Raw genomic sequence first — 25,596 nt, 5'->3', positions numbered from 1 at the left:
GACCCTGTCTGCCCCCTCCTCACCCTGCCGGCTGAGAACTCCGAAGTAGACTGAATCCATGTGTGGTCCCTTTCCTGAACCTTTGTAGCCCTCCCTCTCCTTTTTTCCATATTCTTTCTGTTCCACTATAAGGCCTCTCATTTCAGGGACTCATTTCTGCTGAGATGCTAAGTGCACTTGAGGGGTGACCTAGGCTTGGTTTAGGAGGAATTTGCATGTGAAAGTGGACCTGGAACTCATACTGGAGGTTCCCACTGGGTTACTTTCCACCTCTCTGTCCTTATCACTCCCCTGCCCCACGAACAACAGTACCCTAGTCACCTCTCAACCCAAGGAGATATACAAAGACTTGACACCAGCTTGGTCAATCCTAGCTCTTTCTTAATTCCCATAAATGGATCCACCCACGCAAACTGGTCAGTGGTCTTACTCATGGCCTTAATCACTGCTTTCTTCTTTCCCCCAGTGCTTGGCTCCCTTTGACTGGATACCGCTGTCCTGGTTTGGGAATTCCTCCTTTGCTTTATTTAATAAAATGTTTCTTTTTTCCCCTTTGCATGCTGGTATAGGTCTAGACCTCTACATAGTGGAAGGAGCAAAGCCTGGATTCATTTACCAGGTGGAGGCCTTCGATCCAGAAGACACAAGGCAAAACACACCCCTCGGTGTAAGTCTCCTTGCTAAACCGCAGAGGGGCTTTTCTGTGTGGTCTTTGACACAGGAGCCTGGAGTCTCAGTGGGGTGGGCTGGGTGGGGGCAATGGGAGGAATCTGCTGTCCACTGCCAGGCACAGAGCCCTGGGGAGGCTGGAATGGGTGAGGGGCTTCTGGGGACAGACACCCCACATTGGATCCATGGCTCTGTGTGATCCTGGACAAGTTCTTAATCTCTCTGAGCTTCAATTTCTCCATCTATAAAATGGAAGAATAATAGTATAGCACCTACCATAGTAGGGGGATGGTTAGTATTAGATAACACACATAAAGCCACTTAGTCCAGTGCCTGGTGTATCAAAATTGTTCAATATTTTTTTAATTCCAAGGTGATAAAAAACCAGCTATATTATTCTAAAAATAAGCATAAAATGCATACCTTAAAGGTAGGCATTAACACTTCCTTTTCAAGAGATGAAGACAAGCTGCCTGGAGCCTAGTTTTAAAAGAAAATTGGAAGACAGTCCCAGGAGTTCCGAAGAAAAGGAGGATTTCCACAGAGAAAAGCAGGAGACTGAGTCCTGGAGCACTGCCTCGTGGTTCAGTCTGAGACAGCTGATCCCCACCTTTTTAATCAGTTTCCTTAAGGGGGCTGCCAGTGGAGCTCTTGTAATCACTAACACTCAGGCCAAGAAGCCTCTTAGCTTATCACTGGGCAAGGATGCCTCAGCTCCCAGCTCTGCCCACCGAGGGGTGGGTGCATAGCTCCCAGCTTGTGTACCCAACGCAGCTGGGCAGCCCAGGCTGGAGAGGAAAAAACCAAAGCTAATGCCACCTGTCTAATCTTGGAGCAGACAAAACTCCAGCAAACCCACTGTACAGAGAAGAGAATTCTTGAAATATGACACCTGGGGAATTGGCAACGCCAGGAGACTGTCTCTGCATTTGCGGCATGATTTGCAGCTTCAACTGGACTACTTTCTCTAACAGGAGGGAGCTTTGGGAATGAACTCCAGAACCAATAGAATATGGTTCTACAGGGTTTGCAGCAAAGCTATTTTAAGATTATTGAACATATCTTAAGTCAGGGAATAGTTTGTTATCATTGGAAGACAATCCTTCTGTCAAAAAAACAACCAATCAGCCCATTCTTTCATCCAAGATTCTATCTGCATGAATAAGTGATTAATATGCAAACACTTAGTGGGTCCCTACTACCTGCTAAGAGCAATACTAGGTGCTTTAAATGCGTACTTATTAATAACACACTTGTTCTATAACTTAGAAATGTGTTTATCTGAAAGTAACAGAAAACTTAACAACAGTGGTGGATATGAGATTTGTTTTCCTTCCATAACAAGAAGACCAGAGGCAGGCATGCAAGCAGTCCAGGGCTGGCACAGCTGCTACCCTCAGCAACCGTGGCTCTTCTTATCTTTCTGCTATTTCATCCAGTGTATGTTGGCTTTGTTCTCCCTTTGTATCATGTAATCTCATGATAATCATGTATCATGTAATCATGTAATCTCATGATTACAAGATGGCTGCTGTACCTCCAGGCTTTACCTCTAAGTTCCAGGCAGGAAGAAGAAGCAAAAAAGAAAGCAGGATGGGGTACAGGATAAAGTTAGGCAGGCCAACCCAGTTTGTCCCTTTTTTGGTGGGGAAACCAAGACCCTCCTGGAAGCCCTACCTAGGGGGCTTCTGCTTACTTCTCAATGGCCAGAACTGTGTCTTATGGCCACTGTTGCTTGGTGGTGACCAGGGGAAAAGGGATTCTGGATGGACATTAAGTCAGCAACCCAAAGCATAGTACCACACTTATACATTTAGTTCATTTCAACATTTACCAAGAATCCACTATGTGCCAGGTCTTCTATTAGATGCTTTGGATACAAAGACGAATAAGACACGTCTTTGTACCTCAAGAAGTTTACAGTCTGGATGGGAGACATTCATGCATACACCAAATAATGATAATTCAATAAGATCATTACTATAAAGTTTGTACAAGATGCAGTGGGGGCAGAGTGGAAGGAATCTCGGCTGTGAAGAAAAGTATTTATTTTTAAATCTCCATTTCAATATATATTTCAAAAATTAGGCAGAAGGAACAAGGTCATGGCCCTTTCAAAAATACCTCCTAAGTCAGGTTGTTACCCTTTCAGATGAAGGGAAGCAGCCCAGGTGGGGAGCAAATACAGTAGGTGCTGCTCCCTTAAAAGAAAATGTAATGCCATCCAAAGATATCGGAGAGCAGCTACAGGCCCTTGGAACCTGGAGCCGGGTGGCTGCAACTGTGGCTTCTGCAGTGAGTTTAGGATTGTTTGGGGAGGGGACACTGCAGCAGAAATCGTTAATGAAGTATTTAACACCTGTGCTGGAACTGACAGCTGCACAGAAAGTCAACAGCCAGCCCTCAGGAGCAGTGAACATAACCTAGAAGGAACCTTTCTCAGACTAGCAAAAGGTAATAACAGTTCAGGAAGTAACATGCCACGGCCTTTGTACATAGACATTTTATTCTGCCCGCTTGGTGGTACTAAATGATATATTTTGCTCCCTACAAGGAGAAAGGAGATGGGTTAATTTGCTATTGACCAAACCTGTGCTTCTCAACCTTGGCTGTAAATTGAAACCACCAGAGGAACTTTCAAAAGCACAGAGATCTGGGTCCCACACCCTAAGAGTCTGATGTGATTGACCTGGGGTGTGGCCCAGGCATCAGGTTTTTAAAGCACCCCACCCAGCGATCTCTTGTGCTGCCAGGGTTGAGAACTGCTGCTTTTTTTTTTTAATTGAAGTATAGTTGATGTACAATATTATAGGTTACAGGTGTCCAATATAGTGAATCACCATTTTGTTTTGTTTTGTTTTGCTTTGTTTTGTTTTGTTTTTTTGCGATATGCGGGCCTCTCACCGCTGTGGCCTTTCCCGTTGCCAAGCACAGGCTCTGGACGCGCAGGCTCAGCGGCCATGGCTCACGGGCCCAGCCGCTCTGCGGCATGTGGGATCTTCCCGGACCGGGGCACGAACCCACGTCCCCTGCATTGGCAGGCGGACTCCCAACCACTGCGCCACCAGGGAAGCCTGTGAATCACCATTTTTAAAGGTTATACTCTATTTAGAGTTATTATAAAATATCAGCTACATTCCCTGTGTTGTACAATATATCCTTGTAGCTTATTTAATACCTAATAGTTTGTACCTCTTAACTCCCTCCCCCTAAATCGCCCCCTCTTCCCTCTGCCCACTGGTAACCACTAGTTTCTTCTCTGTATCAGTGAGTCTGCTTCTTTTTTGTTATATTCACTAGTTTGTTGTATTTTTTAGATTCCACACTAAGTGATATCATCCATTATGTGTCTTTCTGTGACTTATTTTACTGCTTTAAGACACTGTTTCCCACACTCCCCAGGTCTCTACCTTGAAGTTTTGGATTCTGTGGGTCTGAGATGGGGCCAGGAATCTACAGATTTGCCAGATACCTTGGGTGATTCTTCTGGTCAGAAAGGCTGGGAACACTGGTTTATGAGTGCTTCTCACTGGGTGTTCAAGCCCCTACCTGAGAACATACCTAGGATGCTTCAAAAACACAGATTCCTAGACTCTGCATCGGAATGCTGAATTGGACCACAAACTGCCCAGGTGATTCTGATGCATTCTGCCCTTGGAGAACCACTGACCTGGGTAAACAAGCACAGACTTTAATAAAATACCAAAGCATGTGCAGGAAGCCACCTGGGCTTGGTTTGTGCCTGTCATCTTACCTGGTGGGTTCCAGGAGTCACCTTGCTGATGGCAGCGACTAGAGGAGGAAGGATAAATTAAATATTAGCTCTAGGACACCTCCAGAATCTGCAACTCTTTTACAACAAACCCTCCACCCTCATCCAGCTTAATAAAGTGAAACTGTGTCTGTCACAGATTGTGTAAAATTGGGGCTAATACAGAAACCACTGGTATTTGCTCCCTCCCTTTTAAAGAAAGTTCTAAAGCATGTGGTTGTATGTTGTTTGGACCCGCACTTGCCCAATAGAGCTAGACTGTGAGCCAGAAATGATTGCTGTGCCTTTAAATGTTCTAGTAGCCCCATCAAGAAGGTAAAACAAAACAGGTGAAATTCATTTTAATATAGTTGAACTCCATATATCCAAACTATTGTCATTTCAACATATAATCAACATAAAAATGACTCGTGAGATATTATACATCCTTTTTTTCATAGTATCTCTTTGGACTCGTGTATTTTACACTTAAAGCTCATCTCCTTTTGGACCAGCCACAGTGCAGATGCTCTGCTGTCACAGGTGCCCGTGGCTGGTGGCCTCTGTGCTGGACGGTGTGGCTGGGGCCCAGCATTCGCTCCCCTGCAGGTGCACCTTCTGTGCTGTGATGGGTGCAGATGGAGGAGGCTCAGAGGCAAAGCATCAGGACACAGAGACGTGCAGGACGGTCCCTATGTGAATAATTAGATTTACTGGCATTTCTGCCTGCCCTTTCTCCACCTCCTGAAGGAGGCTCTCTGGGGCCCACTCCCTCCCACCCAACTCCCACATTCCCCGCCCCTCATGCTTGGAAATGGCCACGGTGACTGCAGCAGAGCTTCCTTGGAGACTCGAAGGACGTTAATCAGTTTCGCAGCTGGAAGCAAAGTGATCTAGTGCAGCAATTCTTCCATTAAGGGGCTTTCTCTTGGCCTTTCCATTAGGGAAGGACTTTTGCATAAAGTGAAATGTGCTTTGTCTTCACCAGGGCAGACAAAGGATGAAATTAAAAGAGCAATAACCTTGCTACCAGCTGGGCTACCAGGAGGGCAGCAGGGGAAGCAATTCTCTCTCCACCTCCATCTTGCTCATGGCTCTGAGAAGTGGCATCACCTTGCAATCTTCCTGAGAGTAAAGTGATCAGCTGATGACTGTCAGTCCCACTGGATGGAAGTTTTCAGGTCTCCTGAGCAGCCCCCTATTTCCTGGCGGGGGAAGGATCTGAGGCCCTCGCCTGGGCCAGGTAATGCCAGTGAAAATCAAGGGATTCTGCTCATCCCCTTCCACCCACCCACACACACACACCCCTACTATTCACTGCCCCCCAGGCATCTGCCTAACTCAGGAGTCTGCGCTGGAAGTCTTTGCAAAACGCTTTATACTCCAGGTTCTCGTGAGAATGCTTGAGAAGGGAACAAACAGTGCTATTTGAAAATTCCCACTCCAAATACACCACCACTGATGACGGTTCATACGTCGGGAGAGATACTTCCTCAAATAGAAGGGCATCATTGTTCTTAAGATTAGTGACGCCTGGATCAAAGAACAGGACCCGGGCTGATCACGGAAAAAGACTGACAGAATACAGGAAGATCTGCAGCTTCCTCAGTAAAGGATTGCATCCTTTACATATCTATAGCATGTTGCATTTATACATGTGGCTCTTCTTAAAAACAAATATTTGTCTATAACCCACCTAGCTCACCCTCACGATAATAACACACACAAGCAGAGCCCAGTTAAGGGCTTGCAGTAGGTTTTTTTATGGTAGCTGTTTTTTCCCTCCTAGGCGCACTTCCCTCCCACTCCCGTCCCCCACCTCCCACCTCTGAGCTGCTTTGGGGTGGAATAGGGGGAAAAGAGAGGAATTGAGCCTTTTATAAAACATTCAGCTTACACTGAAAAATAATCGGACCGTGGCATCACCTTTATAACTTGCCCGGGCCCAGTAGAGAGATGCTGCCTGTCTGGGCCCTCTGGGTGGGCTTGGGGGCATGTTCTCAGTGGCTGGTAGGGTCATTGGCACTCCCCGGACTTGGGAGGAATAAGGGTCCTGCTTGCCCCTGGAAACTTGGTTCCTGGAAATTGACTGCTCTCTTCCTACGAGCTGGGAGGCTGAATTCTTGCCGCTTGATTCCACTGCAGGCCCGAAAGCAACCAAGGGCTGCAAATCAGCACACGTTGGATCATTATTCGCCCGTGACTCCAGCTGTAGCTGGGGTGGGGTGGGGGGTGCCGGCCCGGAGGTGGCGCGCCCTCCCCAGGGAGCCTGACATTTCAGGAAACTGGGCCAGCTCCCTTGCAGCCTTTTTTCTCTCTGCACCGGTGGCACAATAAAGGATGAATGGGGCAGGAAGCCTGCTCATCGTTCTCCACCCCGAAGCTCTGTGTCCGTGAGCAAAACATTGCCGCCAAGGGGCTGCAAAGATAGAAACCTGGGGTGACGGTAAAGGAATATTCCCTGCGGGGACGCTCGAGAGCTTGTCTGACAAGCATTTGTTCACAGAATTGATCTGATTACTCAGGACTTTTCTTAGCCAGTATTGGAGCAGAGAGGGGCTGCCGTTGCTTTTCATCCTATTTAATTTCTGTTTTCCAAGAACGAATATCAAGGGAGCAGCTTTGATTAAACAAGCCTTTAAAAAGGGGAGAGAATGCCAGGTTTTACAGAAAGCTTTGCTGAGTCGCTGGCAAATGGCCACATGACATAATATTTTTAGTCTATGGATATTATCTCCTTTCTAAGTACCAAACTGCTATTCCCATTAACAGAAGCTCGTAGGTTCAGGGATAAAGGAAATTAGCCTGGCTCTAAAAGAAAAAAAAAAAAATCGGGATTCCAGGAAATCAGCCTCTTAATAAAAATTTAAAAGAAATTCCCCGTGTTCTAATCCTACAGCTCTCCACCCTTTCTGTCTGCTGCTGTTGCTTTTTTCTTGCTTGCTGAGACTGGAGGACGATTTCATACCCAAGCCCAGCATTACCAAATTGAAACAGACTTTTTATAAAGGTTGGCAAGGTTTTTGTTGTTGTTGCCTTTTTGTTTTAAGATCCTTTAAGGTGGGAATGGGGGTCTCAGATGGGAAATACGCGAGAAGAAAGCCCCAATATTGAACATTTAAAAAATATTTATTGAGCACCTAGTATGTGTTAGGCATAGGGATAGAGGAGTGAATAAAATGAAGCCCCTTCCTTCATGGAGCTCACATTCTAACTGGACAGTAGTAGTTAACATACATGGACAGCTTACCTGTGCTAGGCACTGTTCTAGAACTTTATGTGATCTCCCCATGGGGCATGCCTTATTATTATTCCTCTTTGTTGCACAAGCTCTCATAAAATGGTAGAACCAGGATTCAGATTCAGCAGTCTGGCTCCAGCCTGGATCCAGAGCCACTTCACGACTCAACTGCCCCAATGTGTGACTCATGTTCCGGATGGGTCTAAGAGGCCGCCTTCTCTGTTGCCCTCATATCCTATATTTATCCCTCGTGGAACACCTGTCCCACGTCTTCTTTGTATGTTCCTTCGGTTGACCATCATCTTTGGCAGAGCAGGGCTGTCTGTCATCTCCATATCCCAAGACCTTGCACTGTTTGGGAAACAACCAGCTCTGGGGACCTATCTCCTAGAGCATTTCAAAACACATGTGGAAAGCCATCCCGATTCAGGTGCATATAGTAAATGCCTTGCCGGGGTCTCTGAACTCTGCCATTCCAGCACATCCAGCTTGGGCCTCTGATATGTGGATATGTGAGGATTCTCTGCAGGAAAGGCTCTGCTCACAGAGCCAGGACAGCTCCACGCGCTGCCAGCTGCAGGCCCAGGCAGTGAGCTGGAGAGTTGGTGGGGGGCTTGGGATTTAAACATCACACCTCTGAGTGCTGTCAAGGTGCTTATACAATTTGGAGGGCGGGGTAGCTGGGAGAAGGGCACTTCTTGGCATTGCCCAAATATTTCCTCTTAAAAATGGGTTGGAAGCACCTAAGTAACCAGCAAGAAAGACTTAGTAAAATAAGCCCTTACAGTAGAAGGCCATATCGTCATTAACCAACCAGTCTATAAAATGAGACAAGAATATGGGCCAATGCTCAAGCTATAAATAAAAAGAACAAAATATTACAATTGTGGTTAGAACATCATCTCAATTTTTTGGAGGGCATATGTTTGCATAGAAAAGAACAGAAGACTTCATGAAAATGATGAGATTTTACAGGTGATTAATATTTTCTTTTTTAGACTTTTCGGTCCCAGTTTTTTGGTTAAAAATATGTTCATTACAATTAGAAAAATGTTATTAAATAATAAACGGAAAGTAAACACTTTAAAAAATCGTTTAAAAATCTTACATTGGCCCCAAAGGAGAGCTTTCATCTATTTTCTGTGCGTTCTCTCTTCTCTACGGGGAGCTCAGCTGCGATCACAACACAGCAAATCACTGGGTTGGAAAGCTCGGCTGACGTTTCCTTTGATTCTAGACTTCAGGGGCTGTGGCTCTGGTTGCATAACCTCCACTTATGATCTGATCCAGAGATCATCCCTCACCCTAGTGGGAAATAATGAAACCTTCTGCCCTTAAAGCCCTTTGGAACAGATGGCTATAAATACGTAAGCCTCACGTGTTGCCGCGCAGCCCTTCACGTTTTCCAGTGTGCCTTCCGATTTAATCCTTACCATAATGTGGAGGAGCAGTTGGTGGTCTCAGCCCTAACTTACAGGCAAGGAAGGGACTTGTCCCAGGTCCTGAGGTGAGAACCAGAGTTTGGACTCAGCTCTTCTGATCCAGGGCCTTCCCCTGCTTCTTGACTCCACGATGGGAGCAAGGAAGCAATTCTGACGAGCGCCCGTGGACGGACAGGAGTGGGCCTCCTATGGGCTGGCCCTCAGTGGGATGTACAGAGAAGCCTGTGTTCTTATCAGAGCAACTGGTGCTGGGCAAGGGGTCCTCAAGAGAGCTGGGCTGAGCACTGGGAACCAAGGAGGACAAACCCTCAACTCCCCAGGATGTGCAAAGGCTTGACCACTGGCCATAGCCCTGAGATGGGATGTTAAAAAACGCATCTACATCCCAAACCAGCTTCCAACTTGGACTCTAGTACCTGCTAAGGTTCATTCTCTCTAACACTTGTCTCTTTCCTTTTCCCTGCCATCATTGTAATGAATGATGCTTTGTGAACATTTTCACACTGCACCGTATCCTGAGTTCTTTTAAGAGACCGGATCGTATTTGCTTTAGTACTGTCCTATTTCCTAATGCATGGGAGCTGTGTTGAAACAGTGTTGGTTAAAGCCAAGACACCAAATCAAAGCCAGAAGTTGTCCTGGGAAGCAGAAGTGAGAATATGGTGATGGGGATAAGTATGCTGGACTCAGAAGCAGGGAGCTGTTTATGTGTATTTTCTGTAATTGAAGCAGGATCCTGTGACCAACTTCTCAGGGTGTAGCCGATCAGGGTCAGAGGCTCAGACCAACTGATCCAGAGCCTTCTTGAATCAAGAACCATTAAGCCTGAGAACTGCCCATTTGGGCCTCATTCTGATACATCAAAAATGTTGCACGAGGGCTTCCCTGGTGGCGCAGTGGTTGAGAATCTGCCTGCCAATGCAGGGGACACGGGTTTGAGCCCTGGTCTGGGAAGATCCCACATGCTGTGGAGCAACTAGGCCTGTGAGCCACAACTACTGAGCCTGCGTGTCTGGAGCTTGTGCTCCGCAACAAGAGAGGCCGCGACAGTGAGAGGCCTGCACACCGCGATGAAGAGTGGCCCCCGCTCGCCGCAACTAGAGAAAGCCCTCGCACAGAAACGAAGACCCAACACAGCCTAAATAGATAAATAGCGTTCCCTTCAAAAAAAAAAAAATAAACGTTGCGCGGCCCAAGAATATAAAATGGGAAGCGAACAAACTAATCTCTTGGGGAAAGCTACATAGGTGTGCTTAGTAATATTTTTTTCCTTGTTTTTTAGTATTTCCTGATTTCCCCTTCAAAGAGTTTCAGAATGTCTGCTAATGGGACCCTCTTCTCCACAACAGAATTTGACTTTGAAGCAGGACACAGCAGGTACCCTTTGCCAATGACTTTGCTTGAAGTACCTTTTATCTGAGTGTCCAAGGAACAGGCCTAGTGCAGCCTGAGGGCAGCTGCGGAGGCCCTAAGTGGTCTGTTGCCTTGCTGCTAGGTTCAGAGGGTAGTGAGCTCCAAAGAGGGATCAGGAGTAAGGCCATTATCTGAAGGCCTCCTTCCCACCCAAAATCTTCATCTCTGGATTACAAGAACGAAGGTGTGGGAGGGGGCCCCTGAAGCATCCGGAGGACTGCCTCAGATGCCCTTCTGGCTCTGGAGAGGCAGCTGTCAGAGCTGTTTGCCGACATCAGAGCAGCATGGTGGAGGCGAGCAGGCCTCTGGGGAAAGAGGTAAGGAGAAGCCGGGGTTCGAGGGTGAAAACACACAGGCCTTGGGGTCCACGCAGGTTGGCTCTGGGATCTGCAGCAGGTGTGAGAAGCAGGGCTAGTTATCTAATCCATGGCAGCCTCAGTTTCCTTACGTGTGTGGATGGGGCACTTTGCCGAGATAACGGGAGGGAGGATGGAGACAGGGTGTGCAACGTGGCGGGCGGGAGATGGCAGCCGTCAGTAATAACTATAGGATGAGAAATGGAGGGGTGGGGTTTTAGAGATAAGGAAAGAAGGGTGGACCTAGCAGATCTGACTCTGCAGGGGGATATGGAGGGGGGTGGCCAGAAGGGGGACGGACACTTTCCTCCCTCCCTCCCCCCACCCCATTTGTGGTCGTGTCAGCAAAGCTTGACTCCCTGACTTGGGCTGTTTCCTAACAGGTACCATCTTATCGTGGAAGTGAGAGATAGCCAAGGGCTCAGAGTCTCCATGGAGCTGCAAGTGAACATCGTGAATATTAATGATGAGATCCCTCGCTTTACCAGGTAGGCCTGAGGGCTTGGGCGGGGGTCTCCGTGGGCCGGGGGCACCATGTCTCTTAAGTGGCTGAGCCACCTCAGACACACTTCAGGCAAGGCAGAGGGCTGACCTTTGTTCTGGCCTGGAGGAGAGGTAAGAGGCTCCTTTACCTGGGCGTCCAGACTTAACATCTTCCACCTCTGTTGCCCCCGTCTCCACACCCCACAGACGTGTGCACCATGGGATTCTGGGTATGGTGGGGAAGGGGTGGAGGCCAGACACCATGCCCCTGGTGCAAGGCTTGCCACTGGGCATGTGCAGAAGGCGGGTACTCGTAGGATAGGAGGCTCACCGCTAATAACGGCAGAATCCTAGAGCACGTCATCAGTCCAGGCTCCATAAAGCCCACTGTCAGGAGGTCATCCTCTCCGACTGAGGAAAGGGCTGTCTCGATGGTGCCTAAGGGGCCTACCCACTGCTGGGTGCTCTAAGTTTCCTCCTGTTGTGGTGGATTCAGAAAGGAGATCTGCCTTGTCTGGCAGCTCCTCCATCCAACAGATGTGAGGAAGGTAATTGAATCTGGTAGAAGCAGCCTGTGGGAATGTGCCCGGCACCGGCCCAGGCACAAAGGCGAGACCAGAGCCTGTCACAGACAAGGATTTACGAGGGGGAGATGGGATTCTGAGCTGGCATGTGACCCTGCAAACAGCCTGGTTACTGGTTACAAGACTCCACCCCCCCACCGTATCCCACAGTTGCTGAGCCAGGCTCAGGAACCAGCCACAAGGAAATTGGCAAACTCCCCTGCCTGGGTTCACTGTATTCATGGAATACATTCAGCTTGGGAGACTCCACCAACCAAAAGCCACTGGGCCTCAGACCTATGTAGAATGCTTGCAAAAGTACTCTGAGATTGAGGTATTAAAGCATCTCCACTCACAGGCTAACCAAGTGCCTTTTGGCAAAACACACCACAATTCTGACACTTCTGGACGTTATCACAGTCTACAGCCCAGTTGCTGAGTGTCACCATGGAGGCAACAGCAGCAGAGGCACTCCCACAAAATGCTTGTTGCCGGGTTAAGCTCAGCAGGACGGTGCAGTGCATTTCTGCTGACAGGCTCCTCCAGGAACACAGTACAGGCAGTTTATAAATAGTTGTGAACTCCCAGCCTGGATTTGGACTCAAGTATTGGCCAACACAGCAATGCGGTTTCATCAGTGATCCCCCAGAGGAAGGTGATGGCGGCAGGGCTAGAGCTGACATGTTCTGTGACGCCCTGTCCACACCCCCAGTCTGTGAAGTGGGAAAGCAGACTAATGGGCCTGCAAAGGGGAAAATAATCAGTTCGCCCAAGGGGCAGAACGTGTAGGCCATCTGGTTTGGACTACGTCTTCCAAAATAAAGCAATTGGCCTCAGCAGAAAGAGAACATGACCTTGGCTGTTTGTTGGGGTCCCCCAGAGATTGCTCTGGAACTCTGGTTCTCATTTTTGGTTTGAGAGATGAACCTGTTAGGCTCCATCCCAGACAAGGAAGCATGACCTCTGTGACTGTCTAACTATTTTTTTTTTTTTCTTGCGTTATGCGGGCCTCTCACTGTTGTGGCCTCTCCCATTTGCGGAGCACAGGCTCCGGACGCGCAGGCTCAGTGGCCATGGCTCACGGGCCCAGCCGCTCCGCGGCATGTGGGATCTTCCCGAAACGGGGCACGAACCCGCGTCTCCTGCATCGGCAGGCGGACTCTCAAGCACTGCGCCACCAGGGAAGCCCTGTCTAACTATTTTTTAAAAAAACAGTCGACTTTATTTCAAACAGTGTTCCCTGGATGTTGGTAAGGATGGGTCTGGGAGAGCCTGTGATCTAGAAGGATGTGAGGCAGGATTTGGGGCAGGATGGCTGCCCTACTTTGCCAGGGCTGCTCAATTAGAGCCAACCTAGTCCCTCAGCCATCCTCACTTTCAACGTTTGCTCAGTTTCAAACTAGGTACTAACTTTGAGGGTTTCCTGGTTCCCTTGAACCATCATCCTTCTTTTCTCCCAAATCAGTGCTAGGACTAACCATAAGTTATTTAATTCAGGATGAACAAAATTAAATCCTCAAATCGACTCAAGTAGACTGAGTTTGAGTGTGAAGTTAGAAATGCAAAATGTGGAAACAACTCTTCTATCTTTACTATTTGTTAAGGTCCTGCAATGAAATACAACCAAAGCAAGTACTATTTCTGCTGTTGAAAATGCCTCACCATTTTTCTCCCGGGTGGTGACAAACGCTGAACGTTTCATGTTCTCGTGATGTGCACTCCAGGATGCTGCCATTTTGAAAGTCGGGCAGTTTATTATAAGAGTACCCAACTTACATTCACTCTCTACCTCGCAAACAGTGCTCGCTATTCTTGCAAAGAACTTTGTTTTAGAGTCAGGCAGGTGGGTCTTTCTCCCCTTCTGCCCATTTCTTTTGCATTCATTCACAGTCCTTTTCAACCTGGAGCCAGGCAGTGTAGACACACATTATGGACTTAGAGAAGCCATCCCAGGTCATCCCGGATTCACACCCTTTCCCCTGAGCGTGGCCCTGGGTCCAGGCTCTGGTGAGCCAGTGTCACGGGGAGAGGGGTGTGAGAATTAGTGATATCAGAGCTTTCCCCTGTCGGGGGTGCTGCAGGGGTCCTGGCTTCACCGCATTTGAACAGATTTCTACTGTGGTTTGAGGGTAACACTTCTAAGTTAAGTGATATTTTATACATACTTGGGTCTTGGATCCCCAAACCAAATAAACCACAGATTTTATCTTCTGCCAGGCTCAATATCAAGTCAGCCAAGGACAGGATGTTGTACCCGGGGAGTTGTGTCTTCACCAATAGCCTGATCAGTCCTCTTCACAAGGACCTGATTTCCCGGAGCGCCCAGTGTGGACTGGAGGAGCCCGCAGATGAGGGTCCTAAACAGCTGCACTCCTGACATTTGGAGCAGGATACTCCCTGCGGTGGGGCTGTCCTGGGCATCGTAGGCTGTTTAGCAGCATCCCTGGCCTCGACTCACACTACACGCCAATAGCAGCCTGCTCCTCTAGCTGTGACAAACAACATAATCATCTGCAGCTGAGAACCACTGTCTTAGAAGGGAAGGAGGAGGGTGGGAGGGAGGGGATTTCTCTCCCAAGGTGTCCTCTGTCTGTCCTATGAGAGGCTGGGAGCCTCTGGCTGTCACCTCTGGTGACTCCTCATAATAGTCCTTCTCAAACTTTAAAGTGCTACCCCGCCCCCGACTCCGCACATCTGGTGAAACTCTGGCTCCTGATTCAGTGGTCTGGAGTGGCCGGAGGACCCAGCATGCTCAGGAAGGCAGTTAGAAAGGTGGGGACCACCCCTGGGGTAGCAAAGGCGAGGCTGTGAAGGTCGCACGGTGTCTTAGTGATCTCTTTGTTGGAAATTAACGGAACCGCCTCAATGCAGCCAAAGGAAAAAAATCCAACACGTGAGAAACAGGGTTTCTCACACAGTGGAATAAGGGCTTAGTCCAGCCTGGGGAGCCAGGGCCGTCCCCCTCTCTCCTCTGGCTCTGCTTTTGGTTACCGCCACCCCGCCTCCTCGGCTGCATCCCACTTTGTCCATCCCTGGACCCACTGGTGGGTGGCACGGATTCCCTGACAACGGTGTGTGTCAGGTAAGTAAATGGACAAACGGCAGCTTCTGTGGGACCCCTGGTAGTGAGAGGTCCAGAGCACTGAGGTGGCTTCTTGGCCTGAACAAGATTACTGTCCTGCATCAGTGGAGTGAGCCTACAGGAGCTCGCCCCAGGAGTGGGGGCCGGCCCAGGATCCCGAGAGCAGCCTGGCTGGTCAGGGCCTGGTTCCAGCTGTTCTCGGCCTGCCTCTGACCCCCCTGGAGGTCCCCGCCCCTTTCTCCTCCCTCTGGCCCTACAGATGATGGGACAGAACCGCAGAGACCTTCTGAGCTCATGAAATGAACGCAATCCTTTAGATCCGAGGTAGAGTATTCCCCTCTTAAAGACAATCCCACATGGGAAAACCCAAATTTAGGAAACTGGTAAATTAAAGATGACTATTTGTCCCACTGAAGTGATTTTCCCTCCACAAAAGGACTTCCTGCAGAGTTATTTTAAACAATAAGCTTCCTTTGGTACATTCAAAATTATTCAATTTACGCAGGTTGTGCAGTTAAAACCTCAAACATATCTGTCTGGTTTCGGGCCTTTTCCAAGGCAGTGGAGGTCTGAGGAAGGTGCATAAGTTAGCAGTTTGGGCTTACTTTGTAAGAAGTCATCCTTGGAGGGCAGCGCGCTGACCTTAGCTTCTGCCAGTGGGGCTCATCTCTCCCTTCAGAGAGCTGACCTCACGGTTAACGCAACTTGGAAAGGCATACACGTTCTGTGTGTAAATTCTGCCTCCTCAGAACAAAAAAAAAAAAACAGGGAAGAAATAAAAAGTGAGCAGAGGCCCTGGGATAGAGAAGGTTCACAATTTAATCAGCTTCTGGGGGCAGCCGTGGTGTGGGCATCAGGAAGTTATAGTTTTGGATATTGTGTCCAGAGGGATTTTTAAAAGAATTCAGGAAAATTCTGCACACGAACTGCGAGAAGAGAAGATAGCTGGACAGGCCGACTATCCTTATTTTAAAAGATGTTAATGCCAAGGCTGACCTGAAATGGCATCAGGCCTGCATGGAGTCAGGGACCGTGGCTGGTATAAATCGTTGCCATCACAGCATGGCAACTTCTTTGCATCCACAGGGATGTGATCTGTGGCAACACAAAAGCCAGTCACCCCTCCTTTCAGCTGCTGAGCTCTCCCTCCCCAACACATTGAGGCAACTCCAACAGCTTAGCGCTATATTTAGCACGAACTAAAATACCCACCTCCCAGACTCCACCCTCCTGTGCCCCTGAAATGAGCTGTGTCTGCCGTATTTCTGTTCCAGCCCAATGCACATGTACACGATTCCCGAGGAGCTGGGTCCAGGAGCAATTGTGGCCAATATCACAGCTGAAGACCCTGATGATAAAGGTTTTACCAGCTTCCTATTCTACAGCATCACTACTGTCAACAGCTATTTCATGATCAATCAGTGTAAGTCACACACACACACACACACACACACACACACACACACACACACACATCCTTATGTGCATCCTTTAATTCAGCCATTTGGATTGTTTTACAAATATTTTCTCTGTCTTCTGGTCTGGGGCATGCCTTTCCATCTAGACTATCGTAAGTTATCGGGGTAACAGGTGTATTTTTTCTTTTGGCTGCACCTCGTGGCTTTGGGGATCTTAGTTCCCTGACCAGGGATTGAACCCAGGCCCCGGCAGTGAAAGCATGGAGTCCTAACCACTGGACCACCAGGGAATTCCCTGTAATAGGTGCATTAAAAGCAGCTGGCATAAGGTTTGGGGACATTCAACAGGGCCCTGTGTCGACAGCTGTATCATCAGCTGTATCACCACTCCACCTTTGAGGCAGGTGGGCATCTAAGGATGGATGAGTTCACTATCCTGAGGGTACCTTGAAGTCTCCTGAACAGAGGATTCAGACCAGCACTGTCCAGAAGAAATACAGTGGAAGCCACATATATAATTTTAAAGGTGGCCACAAAAAGTAGAAACAGGTGAAATTAATCTTAATAAGGCATTTTATTTAACCCAATATATCCAAAATATTATCATTTTAACTTGTAATCAAGATTTTAAAGTTACTCATGAGATATTAATTCTTTGAAATCCGTTGTGTGTTATACTTACCGCATCTCAATTTGGCCTAGCCACATTTCAAGTGCTAAAGAGCCACATGTGGCTAGTGGTTACCATATTGGATTGCATCAATCTATTGATACATCCATCTGCTGGATTCCTGGGAGATTTTCCCATCTAAGTATCTTGGTGCAGAGAAGGAGAGTTTCTCCCTCTTAATGACCATCTTTTAGTCTATACCAGGCAGGATGCTGTGTGATCCACATGCATTCTATCTTAAGTACCCAGCAGAGCAACCCAATGAACTACCATAATCCACATTTTACAGATGAGCAAACGGAGGCTTAGAGAGAGACTTGGACAGGTTAAGTGACTCATCCAAGGTGTCACAGCTTGTAGGTTGTGAAGCAGCAATACAAACCAAAGCTGCCCGACTCCAAAGGCCGGGCTCTTCCCTACTCCTGGACTATACCACCTCATAAATCCCTGTCACATCACCCAAAAGGACTTCACTTTACATAATGATTTTGTGGAGGCCAGCACTGGACAATCCCAAAAAGACAATGTGTTACTCGTCCCATAGGCTTTAGGGCAAAGGTTACCTGTGCCCAGGAGAGGCGGGCAAAGGCGGTGCTGTCTGTCATTGAGGACCTCACTCCAGTGATCATGGCAGGATGGACAACTGTGGTTTAGAATTCTGTTCGTTCGAGTATGGCAAATTGAACTTTTAACAAATACAGTGGGTTTTTTGGTAGTATATTCATTAAGACTCTTTGGTTGCAACTGAAACTAAGGCCAGCCAAACCAAGCAAGAGAAAAAAAAAGTAGGGGACACCTATCACCAGGATACTGCATATCTCATGAGAAAGAGTAAACAGTCAGGGCACAGGAAGGATGGGAAGCAGCGCTGCTCCAGTGACCTCAGCAGCTAGAGTTCTGGCATCTTATCTGTAGCTCCACTAGGAACCTGACTTGTGTCTCCCAGTTACAAATTCTCCAGAAAGAGAACTCAGGGGTTGGAGTCAGCTGTCTATCACTCCAATGAATGATGGGCAAGGACAGCTGCCAGGGGGCCTAACCCTGAGGCATGAGGTGCAAAATTCTAGAAGGATCAGGCCAGACACCCCAGTCAATGTCCAAGACAGGAACTTACCTGAGGTTTTTTTTTTTTAAAATGTACTTGTATAAAGAATATTCTCTTTGTAAGCCAGTCCTCACATCAGAATGTTCTTTTCAAATGTACTCCAAGTCTCCACCTAACTTTGACTCTTCATTTCTCTCCAAAGAGCCATATTCTGACCTTTGCTTTCTAACAGTGACTGGGACCATCCAAGTGGTGCGCAGGATAGACCGAGATGCAGGTGAATTAAGACAAAATCCCGCCATATCTCTGGAGGTTCTGGTGAAGGATAGACCCTCTGGGGGTCAGGAGAATCGCAAGCAGATAACCTTCATTGTGGAAGACATTAATGACAACCCCTCAACATGCACCAAGTTCACCTTCAGGTATTTGCCTTCTGAGACACGTGTGGGCATGTCACCTCTTTGGGGGTGCTTGGTTCTTCTGGTATAGTCTGGCGGGGACTGAAGGATTGTGGGCACTTGTGACACAGCTCAATAAAATAAGTAGATTTGAACTGTCCCTTTAGGTGAGAGATTTTCCTTCCTCATCCTTTTTCTTCCCTCTCTTCCATTTTCTTTCCTCTTTGTAAGCTCCCTTCTCCACTTTCTTACTCTGTTAAAAAATATTTTTATTTTGCTCTCTTCTACAACACGTTCATCTCCGTTGGTGACAAGTCCACAGGACTTGTCAGGTGCTCTCTGGACTGTACCTTTTCTTTATTTATTGCCACCCATGGCAAGATGGTGCTGTTGGTTAGCAGTTATAGTAGATACTTGAGATTTAGGATCCATAACTAGGAGCTCCCAGAGAAGCACGCCACCGGTAATATGAATAAATAAAACCAAGTATTTACTTAAAACAAAACAAAGCATCTAATGCACTTTACACAACTTAACTGCCTGTGAACAAAAGGCAATGGAGAGGGGGGAAAAGGCAGATACAAGTTCTTTTGGATATTTTGACCCGTACTTTGTCTCACAATCTACTCACCGTTATTTTAAAATAAAGTTCCTTGGAGGAGGAACCAAGATGGCGGAGTAGAAGGACGTGCTTTCAATCCCTCTTGTGAGAACACCAGAATCACAACTAGCTGCTGGACAATCATTGACAGGAAGACACTGGAACTCACCAAAAAAAGATACCCCACATCCAAAGACAAAGGAGAAGCCAAAATGAGAAGGTAGGAGGGGCACAATCACAGTAAAATCAAATCCCATAACTGCTGGGTGGGTGACTCACAGACTGGAGAACACTTATACCACAGAAGTCCACCCACTGGAGTGAAGGTTCTGAGCCCCATGTCAGGCTTCCGAACCTGGGGGTCTGGCAACAGGAGGAGGAATTCCTAGAGAATCAGACTTTGAAGGCTAGCGGGATTTGATTGCAGGACGTCGACAGGACTGGGGGAAACAGAGACTCCACTCTTGGAGGGCACACACAAAGTAGTGTGCACATCGAGACCCAGGGGAAGGAGCAGTGACCCCATAGGAGACTGAACCAGACCTACCTGCTAGTGTTGGAGGCTCTCCTGCAGAGGTGGGGGAGTGGCTGTGGCTCACCGTGGGGACAAGGACACTGGCAGCAGAAGTTCTGGGAAGTACTCCTTGGCATGAGCCCTCCCGGAGTCTGCCATTAGCCCCACAAAAGAGCCCAGGTAAGCTCCAGTGTTGGGTCGCCTCAGGCCAAACAACCAACAGGGAGGGAACCCAGCCCCACCCATCAGCAGTCAAGTGGATTAAAGTTTTACTGAGCTCTGCCCACCAGAGCAACACAGAGCTCTACCCACCACCAGTCCCTCCCATCAGGAAACTTGCACAAGCCTCTTAGAAAGCCTCATCCACCAGAGGGCAGACAGCAGAAGCAAGAAAAACTACAATCGTGCAGCCTGTGGAACAAAAACCACATTCACAGAAAGACAGAGAAGATGAAAAGGCAGAGGGCTATGTACCAGATGAAGGAACAAGATAAAACCCCAGAAAAACACCTAATGAAGTGGAGATAGGCAACCTTCCAGAGAAAGAATTCAGAATAATGATAGTGAAGATGATCCAGGACCTCAGAAAAAGAATGGAGGCAAGGTCGAGAAGATGCAAGAAATGTTTAACAAAGACCTAGAAGAATTAAAGAACAAACAAACAGAGATGAACAATACAATAACTGAAATGAAAACTACACTACAAGGAATCAATAGCAGAATAACTGAGGCAGAAGAATGGATAAGTGACCTGGAAGACAGAGTGGTGGAATTCACTGCTGCGGAAGAGAATAAAGAGAAAAAAGAATGAAAAGAAATGAAGACGGCATAAGAGGCCTCTGGGACAACATTAAACGCAACAACATTCACATTACAGGGGTCCCAGAAGGAGAAGAGAGAGAGAAAGGACCCAAGAAAATATTTGAAGAGATTATAGTTGAAAACTTCCCTAACCTGGGAAAGGAAATAGCCACCCAAGTCCAGGAAGCGCAGAGAGTCCCATACAGGATAAACCCAAGGAGAAACACACCGAGACACATAGTAATCAAACTGGCAAAAATTAAAGACAAAGAAAAATTATTGAAAGCAGCAAGGGAAAAACGACAAATAACATACAAGGGAACTCCCATAAAGTTAACAGCTGATTTCTCAGCAGAAACTCTACAAGCCAGAAGGGAGTGGCATGATATACTTAAAGTGATGAAAGGGAAGAACCTAAAACCACGATTACTCTACCTGGCAAGGATCTCATTCAGATTCGATGGAGAAGTCAAAAGCTTTACAGACAAGCAAAAGCTAAGAGAATTCAGTACCACCAAACCAGCTCTACAACAAATGCTAAAGGAACTTCTCTAAGTGGAAAACACAAGAGAAGAAAAGGACCTACAAAAACAAACCCAAAACAATTAAGAAAATGGTCATAGGAACATACATATCGATAATTACCTTAAACGTGAATGGATTAAATGCTCCAACCAAAAGACACAGGCTTGCTGAATGGATACAAAAACAAGACCCATCTATATGCTGTCTGCAAGAGACCCACTTCAGATCTAGGGACACATACAGATTGAAAGTGAGGGGATGGAAAAAGATATTCCATGCAAAAGGAAATCAAAAGAAAGCTGGAGTACCAATACTCATATCAGATTAAATAGACTTTAAAATAAAGAATGTTACAAGTGACAAGGAAGGACACTACATAATGATCAAGGGATCAATCCAAGAAGAAGATATAACAATTATAAATATATATGCACCCAACATAGGAGCACCTCAATACATAAGGCAACTGCTAACAGCTATAAAAGAGGAAATCAACAGTAATACAATAATAGTGGGGGACTTTAACACCTCACTTACACCAATGAACAGATCATCCAAAATGAAAATAAATAAGGAACAGAAGCTTTAAATGACAAAATAGACCAGATAGATTTAATTGATATTTATAGGACATTCCATCCAAAAACAGAAGATTACACTTTCTTCTCAAGTGCGCACGGAACATTCTCCAGGACAGATCACATCATGGGTCACAAAGCAAGCCTCAGTAAATTTAAGAAAACTGAAATCATATCAAGCATCTCTTCTGACCACAACACTAGAGATTAGAAATGAATTACAGGGAAAAACATGTAAAAACACAAACACACGGAGGCTAAACAATATGTTACTAAATAATCAAGAGATCACTGAAGAAATAAAAGAGGAAATCAAAAAATACCTGGAGACAAATGACAATGAAAACACGACAATCCAAAAGCTATGGGATGCAGCAAAAGCAGTTCTAAGAGGGAAGTTTATAGCTATACAAGCCTACCTCAAGAAACAAGAAAAATCTCAAATAAACAATCTAACCTTACACCTGAAGGAACTAGAGAAAGAGGAACAAACAAAACCCAAAGTCAGTAGAAGGAAAGAAATCATAAAGATCAGAGCAGAAATAAATGAAATAGAAACAAAGAAAACAATAGCAAAGATCAATAAAACTAAAAGCTGGTTCTTTGAGAAAATAAACAAAATTGATAAACCATTAGCCAGACTCATCAAGAAAAAGAGGGAGAGGACTCAAATCAATAAAATTAGAAATGAAAAAGGAGAAATTACAACAGACACCACAGAAATACAAAGCATCCTGAGAGACTACTACAAGAAACTCTATGCCAAAAAAATGGACAACCTGGAGGAAACAGACAAATACCTAGAAAGGTATGAACTTCCAAGACTGAACAAGGAAGAAATAGAAAATATGAACAAACCAATCACAAGTAATGAAATTGAAACTGTGATTAAAAATCTTCCAACAAACAAAAGTCCAGGACCAGATGGCTTCACAGGTGAATTCCTTCAAACATTTAGAGAAGAGCTAACACTCATCCTTCTCAAAATCTTCCAAAAAATTGCAGAGGAAGGAACACTCCCAAACTCATTCTATGAGGCCACCAGCACCATGATACCAAAACCAGACAAAGATACTACAAATAAAGAAAATTACAGACCAGTATCACTGATGAATATAGATGCAAAAATCCTCAACAAAACACTAGCAAACAGAATCCAACAACACATTAAAAGGATCATACACCATGATCAAGTGGGATTTATCCCAGGGATGCAAGGATTCTTCAGTATATGCAAATCAATCAATGTGATAAACCATATTAACAAATTGAAGAATAAAAACCATATGATCATCTCAATAGATGCAGAAGAAGCTTCTGACAAAATTCAACACCCATTTATGATAAAAACTCTCCAGGGCTTCCCTGGTGGCGCAGTGCTTGAGAGTCCGCCTGCCGATGCAGGAGACGCGGGTTCGTGCCCCGTTTCGGGAAGATCCCACATGCCGCGGAGCGGCTGGGCCCGTGAGCCATGGCCACTGAGCCTGCGCGTCCGGAGCCTGTGCTCCGCAAATGGGAGAGGCCACAACAGTGAGAGGCCCGCATAACGCAAGGAAAAAAAAAAAAAAAAAACTCTCCAGAAAGCGGGCACAGAGGGAACCTACCTCAACATAATAAAGGCCATATACGACAAACCCACAGCAAACATCATTCTCAATGGTGAAAAACTGAAAGCATTTGCTCTAAGATCAGGAAAAAGACAAGGATGTCCACTCTCACCACTATTATTCAGCCTAGTTTTAGAAGTCCTAGCCATGGCAACCAGAAAAGAAAAAGAAATAAAAGGAATACAAATTGGAAAAGAAGAAGTAAAACTGTCACTGTTTGCAGATGACATGATACTATACATAGAGAATCCTAAAGATGCCACCAGAAAACTGCTAGAGCTAATCAATGAATTTGGTAAAGATGCAGAATACAAAATTAATGCACAGAAATCTCTTGCATTCCTATACACTAATAATGAAAAATCTGAAAGAGAAATTAAGGAAACACTCCCATTTACCACTGCAACAAAAAGAATAAAATACCTAGGAATAAACCTACCAAGGAAGACAAAAGACCTGTATGCAGAAAACCATAAGACACTGATGAAAGAAATTAAAGATGATACCAACAGATGGAGAGATATACCATGTTCTTGGATTGGAAGAATCAATATTGTGAAAATGACTCTACTACCCAAAGCAATCTACAGATTCAGTGCAATCCCTATCAAATTACCAATGGCATTTTTTTATGGAACTAGAACAAAAAATCTTAAAATTTGTATGGAGACACAAAAGACCCCGAATAGCCAGAGTAGTCTTGAGGGAAAAAAATGGAGCTGGAGGAATCAGACTCCCTGACTTCAGACTATACTACAAAGCTACAGTAATCAAGACAATATGGTACTAGCACAAAAACAGAAACATAGATCAATGGAACAAGATAGAAAGCCCAGAGATAAACCCACGCACCTATGGTCAACTAATCTATGACAAAGGAGGCAAGGGTATACAATGGAGAAAAGACAGTCTCTTCAATAAGAGGTGCTGGGAAAACTGGACAGCTACATGTAAAAGAATGAAATTAGAACACTCCCTAACACCACACACAAAAATATAAACTGAAAATGGATTAGAGATCTAAATGTAAGACCAGACACTATAAAACTCTTAAAGGAAAACATAGGAAGAACACTCTTTGACATAAATCACAGCAAGATCTTTTTTGACCCACCTCCTAGAGTAATGGAAATAAAAACAAAAATAAACAAATGGGACCTAATGAAACTTAAAAGCTTTTGTACAGCATGGAAACTATAAACAAGACATAAAGACAACCCTCAGAATGGGAGAAAATATTTGCAAATGAATCAAGGGACAAAGGATTATTCTCCAAAATATATAAATAGCTCATGCAGCTCAATATTAAAGAAACAAACAACCCAATCCAAAAATGGGCAGAAGACCTAAATAGACATTTCTCCAAAGAAGACATACAGATGGCCACGAAGCACATGAAAAGCTGCTCAACATCACTAATCATTAGAGAAATGCAAATCAAAACTACAGTGAGGTATCACCTCACACCAGTTAGAATGGGCATCATCAGAAAATCTACAAACAACAAATGCTGGAGAGGGTGTGAAGAAAAGGGAACCCTCTTGCCCTGTTGGTGGGAATGTAAATTGATACAGCCACTATGGAGAACAGTATGGAGGCTCCTTAAAAAACTAAAAATAGAATTACCATATGATCCAGCAATCCCACTACTGGGTATATACCCAGAGAAAACCATAATTCAAAGAGACACATGCACCCCAAAGTTCATTGCAGCACTATTTACAATAACCAGGTTATGGTAGCAACCTAAATGCCCATCGAAGGATGAATGGATAAAGAAGATGTGGTACATATATACAATGGAATATTACTCAGCCATAAAAAGGAACAAAATTGGGTCATTTGTTGAGACGGGGATGGATCTCGAGTCTGTCATACAGAGTGAAGTAAGTCAGAAAGAGAAAAACAAATATCATATATTAATGCATATATGTGGAACCTAGAAAAATGGTACAGATGAACCAGTTTGCAGGGCAGAAATTGAGACACACATGTAGAGAACAATCGTATGGACACCAAGGGGGGACAGTGGCTAGGGGGTGGTAGTAGTGGTGTGATGAGTTGGGCGATTGGGATTGACATGTATACACTGATGTGTATAAAACTGTTGACTAATAAGAACCTGCTGTATAAAAAAATAAATTAAATTAAATTTAAAAATTAAAAAAAATAAATCAATGAAGTCCCTTGTGATTCTGGGTTAATATGACTTTTGGAAAACAGTACTGTCTTTCCACTAACTATTTTGTCTCAATGCCACAAGATGAATAATTCCCCAGGTTAGCTTCATCTCTGTGGTTTCTTAATAACTAGTCTCCAGTTTCTTGGGAGTGTGAAGGTGGTTCCTCCTGGGGGTGGGGAGGGCACCTCTACAGTGACCCTTGCTGAGAGAGTGTCATGTGTCTGGAGCAAAGCTGAACACCAGAGCTGGTCTCACTT

The 25,596-nt window shown here is 45.7% G+C and overlaps 1 protein-coding gene across 1 annotated transcript in view; it reads left to right on the top strand.

Annotated features, from left to right (window-relative positions):
* Positions 1 to 25,596, top strand: part of CDHR3 (cadherin related family member 3) — a 73,428-nt gene that overhangs the window by 24,541 nt on the left and 23,291 nt on the right. Inside the window, exons 4-8 of the mRNA XM_007468984.1 lie at positions 570 to 667; positions 10,386 to 10,480; positions 11,256 to 11,360; positions 16,275 to 16,423; positions 18,366 to 18,555. Of these exons, the coding sequence (XP_007469046.1) occupies positions 570 to 667; positions 10,386 to 10,480; positions 11,256 to 11,360; positions 16,275 to 16,423; positions 18,366 to 18,555 (637 nt within the window). The remainder of the gene's footprint in view (positions 1 to 569; positions 668 to 10,385; positions 10,481 to 11,255; positions 11,361 to 16,274; positions 16,424 to 18,365; positions 18,556 to 25,596) is intronic.

Source organism: Lipotes vexillifer, unplaced genomic scaffold (assembly GCF_000442215.2).
Source record: "Lipotes vexillifer unplaced genomic scaffold, Lipotes_vexillifer_v1.1 scaffold1002, whole genome shotgun sequence".
NCBI lineage: Eukaryota > Metazoa > Chordata > Mammalia > Artiodactyla > Lipotidae > Lipotes > Lipotes vexillifer.
Note: the sequence above shows the minus strand (reverse complement) of the source record. Positions and strands in the feature narration are given on the sequence as shown.